We start from the raw sequence: 16,013 nt of genomic DNA, 5'->3' as shown, positions 1-16,013 counted from the left end.
CTTGATTTGTGTTGGGAACATTTGACTGGTGCCACTCTAGTTGGGCCACAACTCAGAGCATCTCCAACAGCTTATCGATCTCATTCTCCATCATAGAAATAGAGGATAAAGAGTAAAAATTGAGCTCCAGCAGATCATCTATCTCATCATCTATTTTTAGATGCCATCCATATTAGGAGAGAAACTCTATATTTAGATGTTCTCTCTCCAATCCTCTAAATAGATATAGATGATGCCATATATAGATGATTTGCTGGAGTACAAAGGGAAGGATGAAAGTGTTCCAGATGATCATCCAAATAAAGATATGGATGACCAAATTTAGATGAGCTGTTGAGGATGCCGTGGATGCTCTCACAATTAGGCGTGAAGTCTGCCTATGATTGCCTGCTGCCTAAGATGGGCCAATATTACTATCCTGACAGGTCGAAATTCGTCCATCGACGGCCGAATCTACGCGCACTTTGGGCCGGGTTGCATTCATGCTGAATCAAGCTTACCTATGGGCTGAATAGACGCTCATCGGCAGGCCGAATTCTCGCGTAAATACGCATGTTTGAATTTAACACGGATGCTTGATGTTTTCTCCGCCTCCCTGTCTTTTCTCTATCTTATCTTCTACTCCACCTGAGAATCCAACATGTACAAGTGTCAATGGTCAAACGAAAAAATATACTGTAACCCATTTTTGGAGCTAACGTTTCAATCGAAGACTTTCTTACATGGATCCAAATCCTTGAACAGAATTCCTCGTTGAGCGCAATATATTTGGATTTTGGCAATAAGATGTACTTATGGCTAACAATGTGCACAATGCAAGCCACATCTTACATTGGGCTCGGGAAAAAAATGAGTATGTTATATAGGACGAACTGTATTTAAGACACTTCCCTAGATAATTTGCAAGTCAGTCCTTATCTTATTCATTGCACACCTTAAGATTATTTGATATTTGTTTTTTGAAGAAATTTGTAGTTGTCCAAACACTCTAGGTTGAAAACAATTTAGTCCAAACCCTGACATTAAATATCAGCTACACTGTAATGATCTTACCACCCCTCCTCTCGCCACTCTCTCTCTCTCTCTCGTATATTTCTCTCCCCAGCTCTGACGGCATCAACACCACTTCCACCATCCGAGGTCACCGATGACTCAATCAACGACTCCTCCCTCTGAGCTCATCGACGCTGCTTCTTGCCCCTTCCATTGCTGCTCCCTCCACTACACTGCCCCCTGAGGTGTGGGTCGACGAGCTCCTGAGCAACAATGCAACACAAATCACAATGATTGTGGGTTGGCTAGCTCTCTAACGGTGCAGATCAGGGGTGGCATGGGCTGACCAGTTCTCCGGCAATGAAGATTATGTGCGGTGTGGGTTGGCTAGTTCCCTCATGATCCCCTTAATTTCTTCCCCTGGCCCTTCGTTAGTGTGTCTCCCTCACCTCACTATCTCCTCCTTCCTCCCTCTCTATCTTTCTCTTGCTGCCTTGCTAAGAAACGTCACATAGGGCTGGGAGCGAACGAGTCGTGCGAGTGCCAACACACCACACTCAACACCCCTTATGATATACGCAATGCTCCTACGTGGCGAGTGGCTCCGGCTCACTAGGTAGGAGCCACGGCTCCAGCTCGGCTCAGCCGACAGACCTATAGAGCTCGTCGTGACCTACAGAGGACATACGAGCCTCGTTTTATGGTGTAGGTGAAGCCGCTCAGGTTTGATGTTCGCTCCGCATTGAAGGCGATTGTGGCTCCAGCCTGAGCTAACAATGACAGTCCCTAGAGGAAAAATGTCCTCTTTCGCTCCCTTCATAGTATGGGGAAATCTTGGCGCGAAGCATGTGCCTTCCCTCCCCAAATCGTCCCCTTCGTGCCATGGTGAAAAGCGCAGAAGACCGATGTGGTTGCCATATCTTGGAATTTGTCGTTGCCATGGGTCCCATGCATCCCCTTATCATGTTCTTGCATGCGGCGTCGTCAGGTGGTGAAGGAGAGCAGCGACGAACAACCTTTCTTCGTTGGCACACTGATCAGAAGGTAAACCCTAGAAACTCAAGTATGCAAAGTAGTCAAATCCATGATTTTTTTTCTCGCCACTATCATCACCTGGTACCTCCGCCAACCCAGATCGGCCCACAAACTTCCTCCGAAGCATGGATCCATGCCACCGACCTCACTCTTCATGCCCCCCTTGTTTGCTGCGACCTCCTGGACTTTTGCGCCTCATATGAATTCGGCATAGACAACCCGCTCCTTAGCCGCATTGTTCTTCCTTCTCACTCGAACTCCATCATGGGGCACGACGACGACTTAGCATTAGATTGGATAAGAAGCCGAGAAGGAGAGGGAGCAAGGAGGTGAGCGAAGTCTTATAGATAATACAAACGAGCAAAAGGGGCTTGGGGAGGATCTGAAGGACTTCAATACCCCTCCTGGCGAGCTAAAATGGTAAAATTACTTGTCCGACAACTTAGGCTAGGGGTATTGCCGCTTCATATCTAGAGGTACTTTCTTCAGTTTATTTGGGCTCCATCGAAAACCATAAAAAATTATGGGGGGAGTGGTACCAATAAATCGGAGACTACTCGTTTTTTTGGTTAGCAAGAAACCTGTTTCCTGCCTTACTGTGCATGCCTAAAAACTGAAGCAAGGATCGGATCAGAGGAGAGGGCAGCCGAGGATTGGATCACAGTCGTTGAGGCGTCACGCTCGTCAACAGGCGCGAAACAGTGGACGGATATAGTACGAAACAGCAACACAATCCTCTCGCCTTTTTTTTTTTCAATTATTGGAGACGACAGATTTACATCACCTGAAAGCAGCCGAGCACCCTACTACTGTGCTGTGCTGCCCCCATTTGCTCCAAATTGCATACTTTTCTACTACTCGGAGAAACGAAACCGTTCGTGCGTGCCTCTCCCTGCCCTCTGCATCAGTCAGCACCCAGGGCTGAAACCGACGGGCACATATCGGCGAGCATTTCTGCCTCGACATCCATCCAAACACTAGTACCCTTCGATGAGTATTGCAATTTGCAAGTGGAAGAGGAGCGAAATCCGATCTGTCCTCCTCCTCTTCTTCTCGCCCCGAAAAAGAAACGATTGGGCCATGCATGGCGGCGACAGGATCTGCCGCAGAATCTCGTATATATATATCATATTTGGTTGGCAGATCGGAAAAGGAAGGGGCTCTCTTTTTGCGTTGATGGGTGCGTGCAGTGTGTGCTTTGCATGGATGGGTGATTTTTTAGATTCGATAGATAAGACTCCAAAAATACACCCGTATCTCTTTGATTCTGATCTTGGTTTAATGTATTATCGGATGTCTAGAGTTTTAGTGTATATGTTGTACCTCGGATTATTACATCGTGTGGTTGTTAACAGTGGCGAGAATTTTGCATTTACACAACTTCGCTACAGCATGTCTTAAAAATCGGCTCTCATCACTCTTAAATCTTACTTTGCTATGGACCTAAGAGCATGTCTAAATGTCGAGTCTAACATTGACTCTTCTTTCATCCACATCAGCAACACTACTGATTTATAATATAATCGTTTGTATAAAGGTAAAATCGAGTATAATTTCTTCATTAACATTACAAAATATACTTTTATTATTCTTCTTTCCTTTTAATCTACCTCGTGTGACAACATTTTTTAAATAAATGTGAAGAGTCAGACTCTAAACTGTTGTCATGCATAACATCTATTTTTCTCTCTTATCATCTTATTTGCTCCTGTGGTAACAAATAAAGTCACCTAATAATCACCATTGTACGTGTCCTAATAGTCAGCATCTCCAATCTAATTTGAAAGTGATGGAAGTTAATCTACAGATATATTGTAGCGGAGACGTCTAAATACAGAACTATCACTAGCTTGGTTAGCCACATACTTGCCTAAGCTACAACATCTACGCTTCAGACCTCGTGTGATACATTAAACTAAGATTAAGGACCTCCATGTATATTTTATTATAGATTTAGATAACATCTCGATTTAAGTTTAAAAATATAACGTGCCGTAAACAATTTGCAGCTGGTGGTTATAGGCGCATATATGATATATGCTATTGGTTAGTGAGCTCACACACACTGTCCTTCCTGTGCTGCGAGCCGACGCGGTGGCCACTAAACAAATTAATCATGATTAGTATATGAGTAGGGTTATCTTTTGGCTCGATAGAAGGAAAAAAAAAGACAAACTATATATTTGTAACTAAAAATATTTATGAATACAACCTTTATATACGTGCTTTTAACATCTAAAAATATATTGTGAAAAATAACACACGATGAAAACTTTGGAATTAACATTAAATTTAAGATTAAATTAAAATTTATGGCTTATAAGTACAAACATAAGTGAAAAAATTGATGTATAAGATAGCTGATATCCGGCTACTAGTCAATCTCCATTTATCATTGTCACTGATGAATCATGCATGCCGACGCATAATCTATCTTGTTTGCTGCTCTAGCAATCTTTCGTCTTTATTTTTCAGCTCGCCTTTGCGTCCATCTCTTTGGTTAGCATCCATTTTCTTATTTGATGCCGTTAAAAGTGTATTTTTTATTTGATGCCGTTAAATTTTAAATCTATATTTAATTATTTATTTTATTTAAATTTATATAATTATTTATATATTACTATGATTTGATTTATTATTAAAAAACTTTAAAACATGATTAATGTATTTACATAAATTTTTTATGGTCAAACATATATTAAAAATGAATGGCGTAAAAAAACACTAAAGGGAGCGTATATTGCGACCTTTCGTGAACTTGCTGGTGGCCGTGACTCCCTGAGGCTCTCATTCCGAGCAAAACTCTAAGGGTGTGTTTGGTTTGTGGAATAGGTGGGATTGGTTGGTTCCATCCCCGGCTTCTAGAATGGGTTGATTTTGTTTTTCTGTTTGGTTGGTGGGATGAGTTGGACCCTGTTTTTGTTTGGTTGGAGGGATGGGATGGGATAGAGTGAACCCATTTCTTGTTTGGTATAAGGGATGGAACCAAACAATCAAACAATTGAGAGCTCCCCCTCCCCTGACGTGGCGCGGCAAGCTCCCTCCCTCCCGGTGGCCACGGCGAGCTCTCCCCCGGCGCCGCGGCGAGCTCCCCCCTCACGGCGCCGTCCTAGCGGCCACGGTGAGCTCCCCTCCTCCCAGCGGCCACGGCAAGCTCCCCCATCCCCTCAGCGCGGCGAGCTCCCCCCCGGCGGCCCAGCGAGCTCCCCTCCTCCCAGCGGCCGCGGCAAGCTCCCCCTCCTCCTAGCGTGGCGCGATGAGCTCCCCCCCCCGGTGGAGCGGTGCGGCAAGCTCCCCCTCCCCCTGGCGCGGCGAGCTCCCTCCCTCCCGGCGCGGCGCGGCGAGCTCACCCCCTCCCCGGCGGCCACAACGAGCTCCCCTTCCCGGCGCGGCACGGCGAGCTCACCTCCTTCCCCGGCGGCCACAGCGAGCTCCCCTTCCCTGACGCGGCGAGCTCGCCCCACCCCCGATGCAATCCTAGCCTGTCCCGGGTTGCCCTCGTCCCACCCCGTCCCACTATTTTGGTGAAACCATCCCACCCAGCATATTGAGGGATTATTTCCTACTGGGTCCAACGCAACCCACCTAGTCCATAAACCAAATACTACCTAGGATGGGATGGTTTTATCCCATCCTTGCAACCAAACACATCCTAATGTGGTTGGTTTTACAAAATCACACGGGTACCCTACCAACTACCAGATTAACATCATGCTTCAGAGCAAGTTCAATAGCATAGCCAACTACTAGCTCCAATTTATAGCCAACTACTAGCTCCAATTCATCTATAGTCAATCTAATAGCCAATTCATATAATAGTTACCTATAAAACATCGATACATAGTCCCACATGTCATACACACATGTTGTCTTCGAGCCCGTGTGTAGCTGGCTACAAATTAGTAGCCCACCTCTCTTCAATCTCTTCTCTTATCTCTTTAAAATATGTTTATAGTTGGCCTATACCTGCTCTCATGCAGTAACCATCTTAATTTTTGAAATATCTCAGTTGTACCTCCTTTTCAAAAAAAAAAAAATCTCAGTTGTACGTGGTTGATTTGAAGTTTTCGCAGTAACCATGATACTACCTGTTCTTGGTAAGAGTCGCGCATTACTCAGTTGACTACCGTAGCCATCTTGCACGTAATCTATCCAGGTTTAATCTAAATCATCACAAAACCCAGATGTTCCACCAGCGGCTTTGTATATTCAGTTGATGTAGGGGTGATTATTTATTTTTTAAGGGAAAAAGTCAAATGCCGTATTTGCAAACAAAATATAATTTACGAATAAAACTTTTATATATGTGGTTTTAGCAATAAAGCGAAGGCTAAAAAAAAACATCCAAATCAAATCTAAATTTAAGATTTAAAATTTAAATTTTGGCTTATAAACATAAGCATAAGTGAAAAGATGAGAGTTTTAGAGCTCAAGTTCTAACCTTTTTTTTTAAAAAAAAAACCAATTCTTGATACGGTTGTTCAATAATACTAGCAGGGTGACATGTTTGCTCTCGTAGCGCGAGTAATGAAGGCGTATTATAGGTGGATGAATAAATATATTAGGGATAGAGGAAACTTTTGCCATATGAATGAATTGAATATTACAGTATAAAGCTAACTTAGAAAAAATATCTAATCAATAATGTTATGGTTTCATTGGAGTAATCAATTTTTTAAATGTATGACATGAATAATATATCTTTATTAGCCGTTTATACAGTACACATGACTAAGTTCACCCATGCTGTATCCATGTGTGTCCTCTAGAGAGGAGATGACGAGGCACAATCTTAAGACTAACGGTGATATTCCATACCATCCTTAGAGTATCCTAACAGCTCATCTATCTTATTCTTTATCCTAAAAATATAGGATGAAGACTACAAATTGAGCTCCAAACAGAATGACCATTCTATCATCTATTTTTAGGTGTCATCCATATTAGAAGAGCTCCTTCATACTTGGATGATCTCTCCATCCTTTAAAGAGATATAGATGATATCATATATGAATGATCTAGTGGAGTAAAAAGAGATATTAAGGATGAAACTCTTTTAGATGATCATCCAAATGAAGATATGAATGACCAAATTTAAATGAACTATTAAGATGCTCTAAGTTTGTTTGGGATAGGGGCGGATCCCATCTGAAGGAAGAGGCCATTGCCTTTTTCTTCCTCTTGTTTTCAATAGGGATCTGATGGGAGGCGGGAAGGGGACTGAAGCCCTCAGCCCTCACATTGGATATGAAATTTCAGGTAGCAAATCATCTAAACGGTACTACTAGTACCATAAATACACAATTTTTCATGCTCACCTAGTTAGCCTGGTCGGATGAGTTAACCTCAATTTTGTAAGTAAAGATGAATGAAGGGGATGACGAAATGTAACTATTATAAGTTTATTAAAAATATTTTAATTGCTAGGAACACGGAGAGAGAAAATATTAATTATTTATATGTACAACCTCATCGGAAACAATCAAGTTCAATATATAACAACCTTTCATAGCTGTTGGGTACGTGGTTTATGAATATAGGCTATGCAGGTGCGTTGACTAAAGACACAAATATATTCTCTTTTAATTTTTTCTCATAATTTTGGAATATTCGTATTGTGATAAAGGCGGAAACAAATAAATCGAAATGGACGTCGAAGTCAGCCGACGATTTACGCTAGGAAAATGACATTCCTCTCCCCCTATATATTTTCATGCCTTTCTGTGGCTGACAGTGCAGGCGTAAATGTGGGCCCGAGAGTGAGTGGCAAGGCTGCCAGCTGATAAGTCAAAGTTAATAAGGAGATAATCGCATCGCCTGAACTGAAATACTGAATCCACTGAGGAATTATCAGGTAAACTTGATTGAAATTAATTTTCCAAAGAAAAATCTGCTTACATAATACTTCTGGATCATACTTCACACATATTAATATCGTCGTACCAACTAACCAATTTAACTGATGCCATCGCAGTCGCAAAAACTACCAAACTGATCCGTTAACTGAAAGCCCGAGCTTTATTAATAAGTTAATTACGGTTGATAATCCATAAAAATAACGAAGCAACAAGAAATGACTGATGGTAAAACTTTGATAACCCTTCTACAGGATGTGACAAAAGAACCATAAAAACAATTTAAAATTCGAAGGTGTGGACAACAATGAACTTAAATTACGATAAAGTGTAAACATAAACTAATTTTGGGGTCAATCGCACTCAATACCAGCAAATGAAAGGTTAAATTCCAAGGTGCCGTAAGGATGTTCTAAGTACAAGTGTTTTTAGCGATGTAAAAACATATATTAAAAATAAACTACTATAAAATACCATAAAATTAACTCTAAAATTAAGTTTAAAATTTAAAATTTCACTGACTATAAGCTAAAGGGTAAATGATGGGAAATGGCCCACCAAATAGTCAATAATTCAACGAGAGGGGCTATGTGAAATTTTAAATTGACTATTTATTATTTGAGAACGGTTTAACGCCTGTCATTTTACATATGGGTGGTTATACGTAGGTAGAGCAATATAAGCGGATATTGCTTTTATTAACAAGCCTAATTATATTAAATATAAGAGATAAAACATATCAATAATGATTAAACATATTTCACACCTTGAAACGGCTTAAAATATGCAAGTAAATGATGACATCCTTACACCCTCGTTGTTTGACGATATATTTATAAATAAAACTATATATATAATGATAAAAAATTAACGACTAAAATAAACTATAATAAACCCCTAAATTAACTCTAAATTTATAATTAAAAATTAAAATGACTTACCAGCATCATTACAAGTGAAAAGACGTGGCTTAGAGTGCTGAACAACTCTGACGTGCACAAAAATATCTAAATGAGCATCGCCCATCATCTTTACTCATTTTGACTACCTGCAAAATAGCATCACCACCAAAATAATTGGCAATATACACCCTAAACTAGCGATCATATTGTTGTCGGCAACTCCACGAAAATGTATTTATAAAAGAACACAACTAAACGGTTTAGATCCACTAAACAATAGAGCAGAGAAGGCACTAATACTCGGAAATATCAGCTAAGAAAACCGATACTGCCTAAGAGCACTTCTAGCTGCTTATCTAAATTTTATTATCTATATTATTATTTAGATGACCATCCATAATAGATTTTTTTATGTATAACATGCATCACTTCAACAAAACATCTATATGTATCATACAAACGTTTTCAACCACATTAGCTCATGTTAATATTGCTCTATCTTTTTTATCTTTTGTGATTGGATGTTGAGATATGAATAAATGTGAGGAAATATTCATATTTGGAGTTTTTCTTTTCAATATGAATGATTCTCTATTTTATGATGATAAGATAAATGATCTGCTGAAACCTTTTCTTCTCTCACGTCATCTATTTTCACGGTGGATAACAAGAGAGATGATATGCTAGTTTTGCTCTAACACGATGAAACATGTGGACATTGCTAATATTACCACGACACTTGCATGCAACCAAATGTGCTTGAGAAAAATGTAAAGGTTTTGGTGGAGGCATGTGTGCTTCAAAAGAGTAACAATCCATGCCATGTCAGTACCTGCCCCCTGAAAAATCCTGCAATGTTTGGCAAATTATAGCAGTGAGACCACTGGAGGTCTATTTGGTTTGAACTGAAAACAAAATTATTTGGATTCCTAATGATTAATTCCCGTAAGTGCTATTCAGTTTATATGAATGAGGTAAAGGAAAACGAAAGTAAATTTTCTTTCCTACAAATTGTATGGAAAGACATATAACAATTTTTTCATCCACTCAAACTTTGTTCTAAAAAAATTATGCTTCCTCCGATTTTGTTTACCATTGATTTTTTATCTTCGTTTGACTATTCGTCTTATTCAAAACTTTTGTGTAAATATAAAAAAATATAAATCATTCTTAAAATTAATTTTATAATAAATTAAATTATAATAAAATAATCAATAATTATATTGATTTTTAAATAAGACAAATAATCAAACGTAAATAAAAAATCTAATATATCAATTAAAAAGCCGAGGGGTAGAGTACATACATTCTTATGTCTCCACTTCTACTGTACCCAAACAGAATATGCCTGGAATCTACGGCTCCATCTTTTAGGCCATGTTTAGTTTGTAAATTTTTTTTCAAAAACATCACATCAAATTTTTAACACATATTTAAAGTATTAAACATAGTTCAATTACGAAACAAATTTTAAAATCCACATGGAAACTGCGAGACGAATCTTTTGAGTCTAATTAATCCATCATTAGCATATATTTGTTACTGTAGCACTTATGGCTAATCACGTTCTAATTAGGCTTAAAAGATTCATCTCACGATTTCCCGCATAACTGTGTAATTAATTTTAATGTTCATGTATATTTAATGCTTCATTTAGATGTCCAAAAATTCGATGTGATGTTTTTACGAAAAGTTTTTGCAAACTAAACGGGGCCTTAATTTTAGCTTACGCTTATAAGATACTACCTCCATTTTATAACGTAAGATGTTTGATTTTTTGTTGCAACATTTGACTATTCGTCTTATTTAAAAATTTAGTACAAATATAGAAAAATTGACAAGTCATACTTAAAGCTCTTTCGATAATAAATTAAGTCACAAGCAAAATAAATCATATTTATATAATTTTTAAATAAGATAAATATCAAATATTACAAGTCAAAAATCATTGTGAAATTACAATGGATGAGTAAAACTTAAATTTTTAACTTTAAATCTGCTTGTAAGAACGGTGTGGTTCATTCGGGGTGTACATAGCCACGGACGGTCGCGGCTCGCCACCCCGCCGCGTGCGTCCACCTACAAATAAGCCGCACCGCATTTCGAAAGGGCACACGAGCGCCACCCACCCCTCTCCCCACTCCTCCTCCGCCTCCCCGGAAGCCGCCGCCACCGCGACAGCGACCGCGCCCGCGCCGCCTCCCCCAAACCCTAGCCCCGCCGATCCGATGGCCACCGTCTCCTCCCTCCCGTCCCCGGCCTTCCTGGCCGCCGACACGGGAGCCGCGCTGCCCTCCGCCACCATCCTCCGCTTCCCGCCAAACTTCGTCCGCCAGCTCAGCACCAAGGCCCGCCGCAACTGCAGCAACATCGGCGTCGCGCAGATCGTCGCCGCCGCCTGGTCCGACCGCCCCGGGCTCGCCTCCCGCGCCGGCGGCGGCGGCGGCGGACGCGCCCCCCGCGGCGTCTCCTCCCACGCCGCGGCAGCGTCCGCCGCCGCCGCCGCCTCCGCGGCGGCGGAGGCCACGGCCGAGGTTGGCGCCATCCCCAACGCCAAGCTCGGCCAGCCTTCCGCCGCCGCATTGGCCGAGCAGGCCCTGCTCGGTTCCGACGCCAGCCTCGCCGTCCACGCGGGTAATCAACCCCACTCGCCTCTTCCCCCCATCTCAGATCTGCTGCTTTCTCCTCCCTTGTATCAGCTTTTGATCCATTTCGTTTTTTTTCACCTGCAAAAGGCGAGAGGCTGGGTAGAAGGATCGCCACAGACGCGATCACCACGCCAGTAGTCAACACCTCTGCCTACTGGTTCAACAACTCGCAGGAGCTAATTGACTTCAAGGTTCAAACGATCGTGCCCTTTTGCAAAAGAAAATTCCTACCATATTTGGCACATGTCTTTTGCAAATGTTAAAATTTTTCCTCTTTTCTCAGGAGGGGAGGCATGCTAGCTTCGAGTATGGGAGGTATGGTAACCCGACCACAGAGGCATTGGAGAAGAAGATGAGGTAAGGTTTTTGATTCTGCTACCTGGCTGCCGAAATGCTTGATGCTGTGTACGTGTGTTGGTTGCAGTGGATGGGGATTTTGATTGTTGTATTTCGATGTTGCAGTGCACTGGAGAAAGCTGAGTCCACTGTCTTTGTGGCATCTGGGATGTATGCGAGTGTGGCTATGCTCAGCGCGCTTGTGCCAGCAGGTGGTCATGTTGTGACAACCACTGATTGTTACCGCAAGACAAGGATTTACATGGAGACTGAGCTTCCTAAGAGGGGAATTACGGTAATCTGTGATAGACTTAGCTTATTTATTATTGTTTGTAGTAATGCAGACTATAACTTCTGCTGAATCTTTTCTAGTAGCTGATGTGACCTGTTGTTGTTCCACTGTATCACACGGCTTACAAATTAGAAATTTTTTGACCTACTTAAAATATTATCTTTGGACATGAATTTCCTGTCTGACAGTAGGAATATGCGACTTTATATGTGATACTTGTCACAGCAATTGCCTGTTGCCTTTCTAAGTTCAATTTAATGTTGTACATTAAATTAATTCAACATAATTTGTGTTCTCTGATCCACCACAAAATCATTGCTATTTTAGTAATCTGTAGACATTCCTGTGAGAGCCAGAAAGAGACATTTATAATTATACCAGTACTTCCGCATGCACACACTTGATTCTGCAGTTACTATTTGAGTTGGGCTTTTCTTAAATCTGTAGAAGCCAAAAACTTATAATGTTTTATTAGCTATTTTCATATTTCACTAACTAGTTGGTATTTGGAAGATGACTAGCACCTTTGTTCCATTTGTTTATACATAAATTTTACAATTTGTTGCTTATCTTGCGATGCATTTTGTGTCCAGATGACTGTTATTAGACCTGCTGACATGGACGCTCTCCAACATGCGCTGGACAATAATAATGTGAGTTTATCTTGTGCTATTATCATCTCCTCTAATGCTATCATTTGCCTATTTATTAACAGATGGCTTACTTTGTTATTGATACTTAGGTATCTCTATTCTTCACCGAGACTCCTACTAATCCATTTCTGAGATGCATTGATGTTGATCTTGTCTCAAAAATGTGCCATAGCAAGGGAGCATTGCTATGTATTGATAGTACCTTTGCATCCCCAATCAATCAGAAGGCACTAACTCTAGGTGCTGACTTAGTTATCCATTCAGCAACAAAGTACATTGCTGGGCACAATGATGTAAGCTTTTGGACCAAACTCACTGTACTCTTACAAGCATAGGTTGGCTTGATAACAATATCTTGTTCTTTAGGTTATTGGTGGCTGCATCAGTGGCAGAGATGAGCTAGTTTCCAAAGTCCGTATCTATCACCATGTAGTTGGTGGTGTTCTAAATCCGGTGAGTTTGGGTTGTTAAAATATCAATTCATTTGCATTGACTAGAGGTACTTACATCCTTTTATATGTGGTGGTAGGGAATTTTATAATTCTGCATGGCAAGTTAATTGCTATACACAGGAGTTTTTGTACAAGCCAGTTGCACCAATAAACTTTGTGTTAAAAATGAAATTGTCTATTATTGTGTGTGTTCCTAGATATATTCGAGTATTGTACTAAAGCATGGTTGACTTGAAGCTGTTGAAAGCAATTTGAATTGCAGCTGTGAATGTCTGAAAGCAATTAGAAGTAAAGTCATGAATGTCTCGCAATCTATTTCTGTATGATATGCTGTTGTGAATGCTCTGGTGGTATCTTGTGTCTTAACTTTCCATGCCATCATGATATCAGAATGCTGCCTACTTGATTCTTCGAGGCATGAAGACACTGCATCTCCGTGTACAATGTCAGAATAATACTGCAATGAGGATGGCCCAATTTTTAGAGGAACATCCAAAGGTTTGCAAACTCTGAGCCTACCATTCGTAGTACAAGCTAGTTCTTTTTGTCGTGCTGCTTCTTCCAGGGTCACTTATCTCCTATTTGTTAGATTGCACGTGTCTACTATCCTGGTCTGCCAAGTCACCCAGAACATCACATTGCCAAGAGTCAGATGACTGGCTTTGGTGGTGTCGTCAGTTTTGAGGTAATTTCTTCTCTTTAATCTATTATACTCTTCTCATCACGCCTTGGATATAACATCACCCGTCTAAACTTCTAAACTCCTTGTCTTTGTAGGTTGCTGGAGACTTCGATGCTACTAGGAAATTTATTGATTCTGTTAAGATACCCTACCATGCCCCTTCATTTGGGGGCTGTGAGAGCATTATTGATCAGCCTGCTATCATGTCTTACTGGTATGGACTCTGCATATTTTGTCACATTCAGATGTTCATTGAAAAGGAACCATGTTGCTAAGTTATGAATCATTACAGGGATTCAAAGGAACAGAGAGAAATCTATGGAATCAAGGACAACTTGATCAGGTTCAGCATTGGAGTGGAGGATTTTGAGGATCTGAAGAATGACATTGTTCAGGCCCTCGACAAGATCTAAGCAACCTGCTTGCATCCTCGTTACGAGAGTGTATCTGTCTGATCTTGCTTTGCTTGCCTTGGCATCACTTTGATATTCCAGCCAAGAACTGCCAATAAAATTTCTTCTGTAGTTCCTGTTATCTAGTCTTTAGTTTCATTTAAGTTTGCCTCTATTTTTCTCTCGCACAAAATGGCTATATGTTCAGAATGTTCATTTATTGTCGGTATCCAGAAAATCCATCGGTGTGTCGTTGGAAGAGAGAAGTTGCCTTGCATTGCGTGACCGTCGTTGGGGTGCATTACGCTTTTGTATGATGATGTATGTGATGCATATGGATTCAATGGAGATGCTTAGGGTTTGAGATCTGGTTACATTCCGACACAAACCTACAGGCATGGATGCTCCTGCTAGGTTTCAGCATGGAGATGACCAAGTGATCTCTGGTATTGGGGAGTCCAGCATCCTCGATAAGCTGCACTGTTCGAGGTACATCCAGATTCATATTTGTATGTAATGCTTGGACTAATAGCATGCATGATAACCTTAATAAGTTGACAATAGTATATGACAACAAAATATACAACATTTATAACAATAGTTACCTATTATTTCTCCTCCTTACGGTTCCCTTTTATTTTTTTTGAAAGATAGCTATTACATCGTCATTTTGTAGCTAGAAGGACTGGCTCCACGAAGCATATGATAACATCGTTCATAAATTCATCACTAATATGATTTCGTAATACTATCTTCACAATCTTCATTGCCGAAAAGCATCTCTCCACTAATGGAGTAGCAACAGGTAGAACTAACACTATTGCAGTATTGCTTGAAGCCTGGAAAGTAGATTAGAACTTAATTGAAGATGATGGAACATTTAGTTCACCATGTAATTGAAATACAATCAAGCTCTGAACATAACCTAGAGGCATGAAGAAGTTGACCTTCAGATTTGAATGTCCACAGACCACAAAACCAAAGTCTCCAATAGTTCATAGAGATTCAATACTCGAGGTCAATAGGTCATTAGAGTTCCTCTGGAGTAAATCAGATCAAATAATTAGATTGAAAATATGGAGATTTTGATTTAGGGCGAGACTTACTGGTGAGGTTGCGAGAAACGCAAAGGTCGTTGAGCTCATCTGTGATGAAAGCGGCGTTGTTGCTATTGTACAAGAAAGAGAAGGAAAGAAGCAATATGCTAGGCTAAAATTTATCTGGTAGTTGGTTGCCTTACTGTTTATTATCATCTTGTTCTATAGCTTAATTAGCTTGGGCTGCAACATATATGCCAGGTAGTGGGCTTGTGGCTGCATGTTGTACACTGAAATCTATTAGGCTCGCTGGACTGGTGTCATCGTATCTTTTTCACTAGTGTCAGGTGCAGAAATATAAAGGGTACGGGGTTGGCTTGGAGGGCTGCAATTTTGACAATTTTAGTCTTTTTAAAAAAACTTATTTTATAAATAGACTACTGAAAAATTTATTATATAAATAGATCATTTTGACCACGCCAATGTCATTAGCGTCGTCACGGCGCCAATGATATTGACGCCGTTCTCCAAGTGATAGTGTTATCTTCATGTGACGAGAGGTTATTGGTGCCGTGACGACACTAATGATATTGGTACGGCCAAAAAGTCTATTTATATAATAAAAGAATGTCAAAATTAGGTCTGGAGGGCGTGGGTGTCACCTGACGCCGGTCAACACCGTAGATCCGCCCCTGGTTTTAATCTAATCATGTATCGAGCAAAAGAGTTGGATGTT

At 40.7% G+C, this 16,013-nt stretch overlaps 1 protein-coding gene across 1 annotated transcript; it reads left to right on the top strand.

Annotated features, from left to right (window-relative positions):
• The first annotated feature begins 10,961 nt into the window (after nt 1–10,961).
• Nucleotides 10,962–14,503, top strand: LOC102717509 (cystathionine gamma-synthase 1, chloroplastic). Its single transcript, XM_015834430.2, has 11 exons — nt 10,962–11,419; nt 11,521–11,624; nt 11,717–11,790; nt 11,896–12,064; nt 12,655–12,714; nt 12,804–13,007; nt 13,081–13,167; nt 13,557–13,664; nt 13,756–13,851; nt 13,944–14,062; nt 14,141–14,503. The coding sequence occupies exons 1-11, from the start codon at nt 11,014–11,016 to the stop codon at nt 14,259–14,261; spliced, it is 1,548 nt and encodes a 515-aa protein (XP_015689916.2). The 5' UTR covers nt 10,962–11,013; the 3' UTR covers nt 14,262–14,503.
• The last annotated feature ends 1,510 nt before the right edge of the window (nt 14,504–16,013 follow it).

The sequence above is a fragment of the Oryza brachyantha genome, chromosome 3 (assembly GCF_000231095.2).
Source record: "Oryza brachyantha chromosome 3, ObraRS2, whole genome shotgun sequence".
Taxonomy (NCBI): domain Eukaryota; kingdom Viridiplantae; phylum Streptophyta; class Magnoliopsida; order Poales; family Poaceae; genus Oryza; species Oryza brachyantha.
This window is presented reverse-complemented; position numbering and strand designations above follow the sequence as displayed.

What these genes read in the sequence shown, in the direction of transcription:
- LOC102717509 (XM_015834430.2), top strand. Translation starts at nt 11,014, where the DNA reads ATGGCCACCGTCTCCTCCCTCCCGTCCCCGGCCTTCCTGGCCGCCGAC. An exon ending in GCATTGGAGAAGAAGATGAG is followed by an intron (nt 11,791 to 11,895) that starts GTAAGGTTTTTG and finishes TCGATGTTGCAG; the next exon opens with TGCACTGGAGAAAGCTGAGT. An exon ending in ACATTGCTGGGCACAATGAT is followed by an intron (nt 13,008 to 13,080) that starts GTAAGCTTTTGG and finishes CTTGTTCTTTAG; the next exon opens with GTTATTGGTGGCTGCATCAG.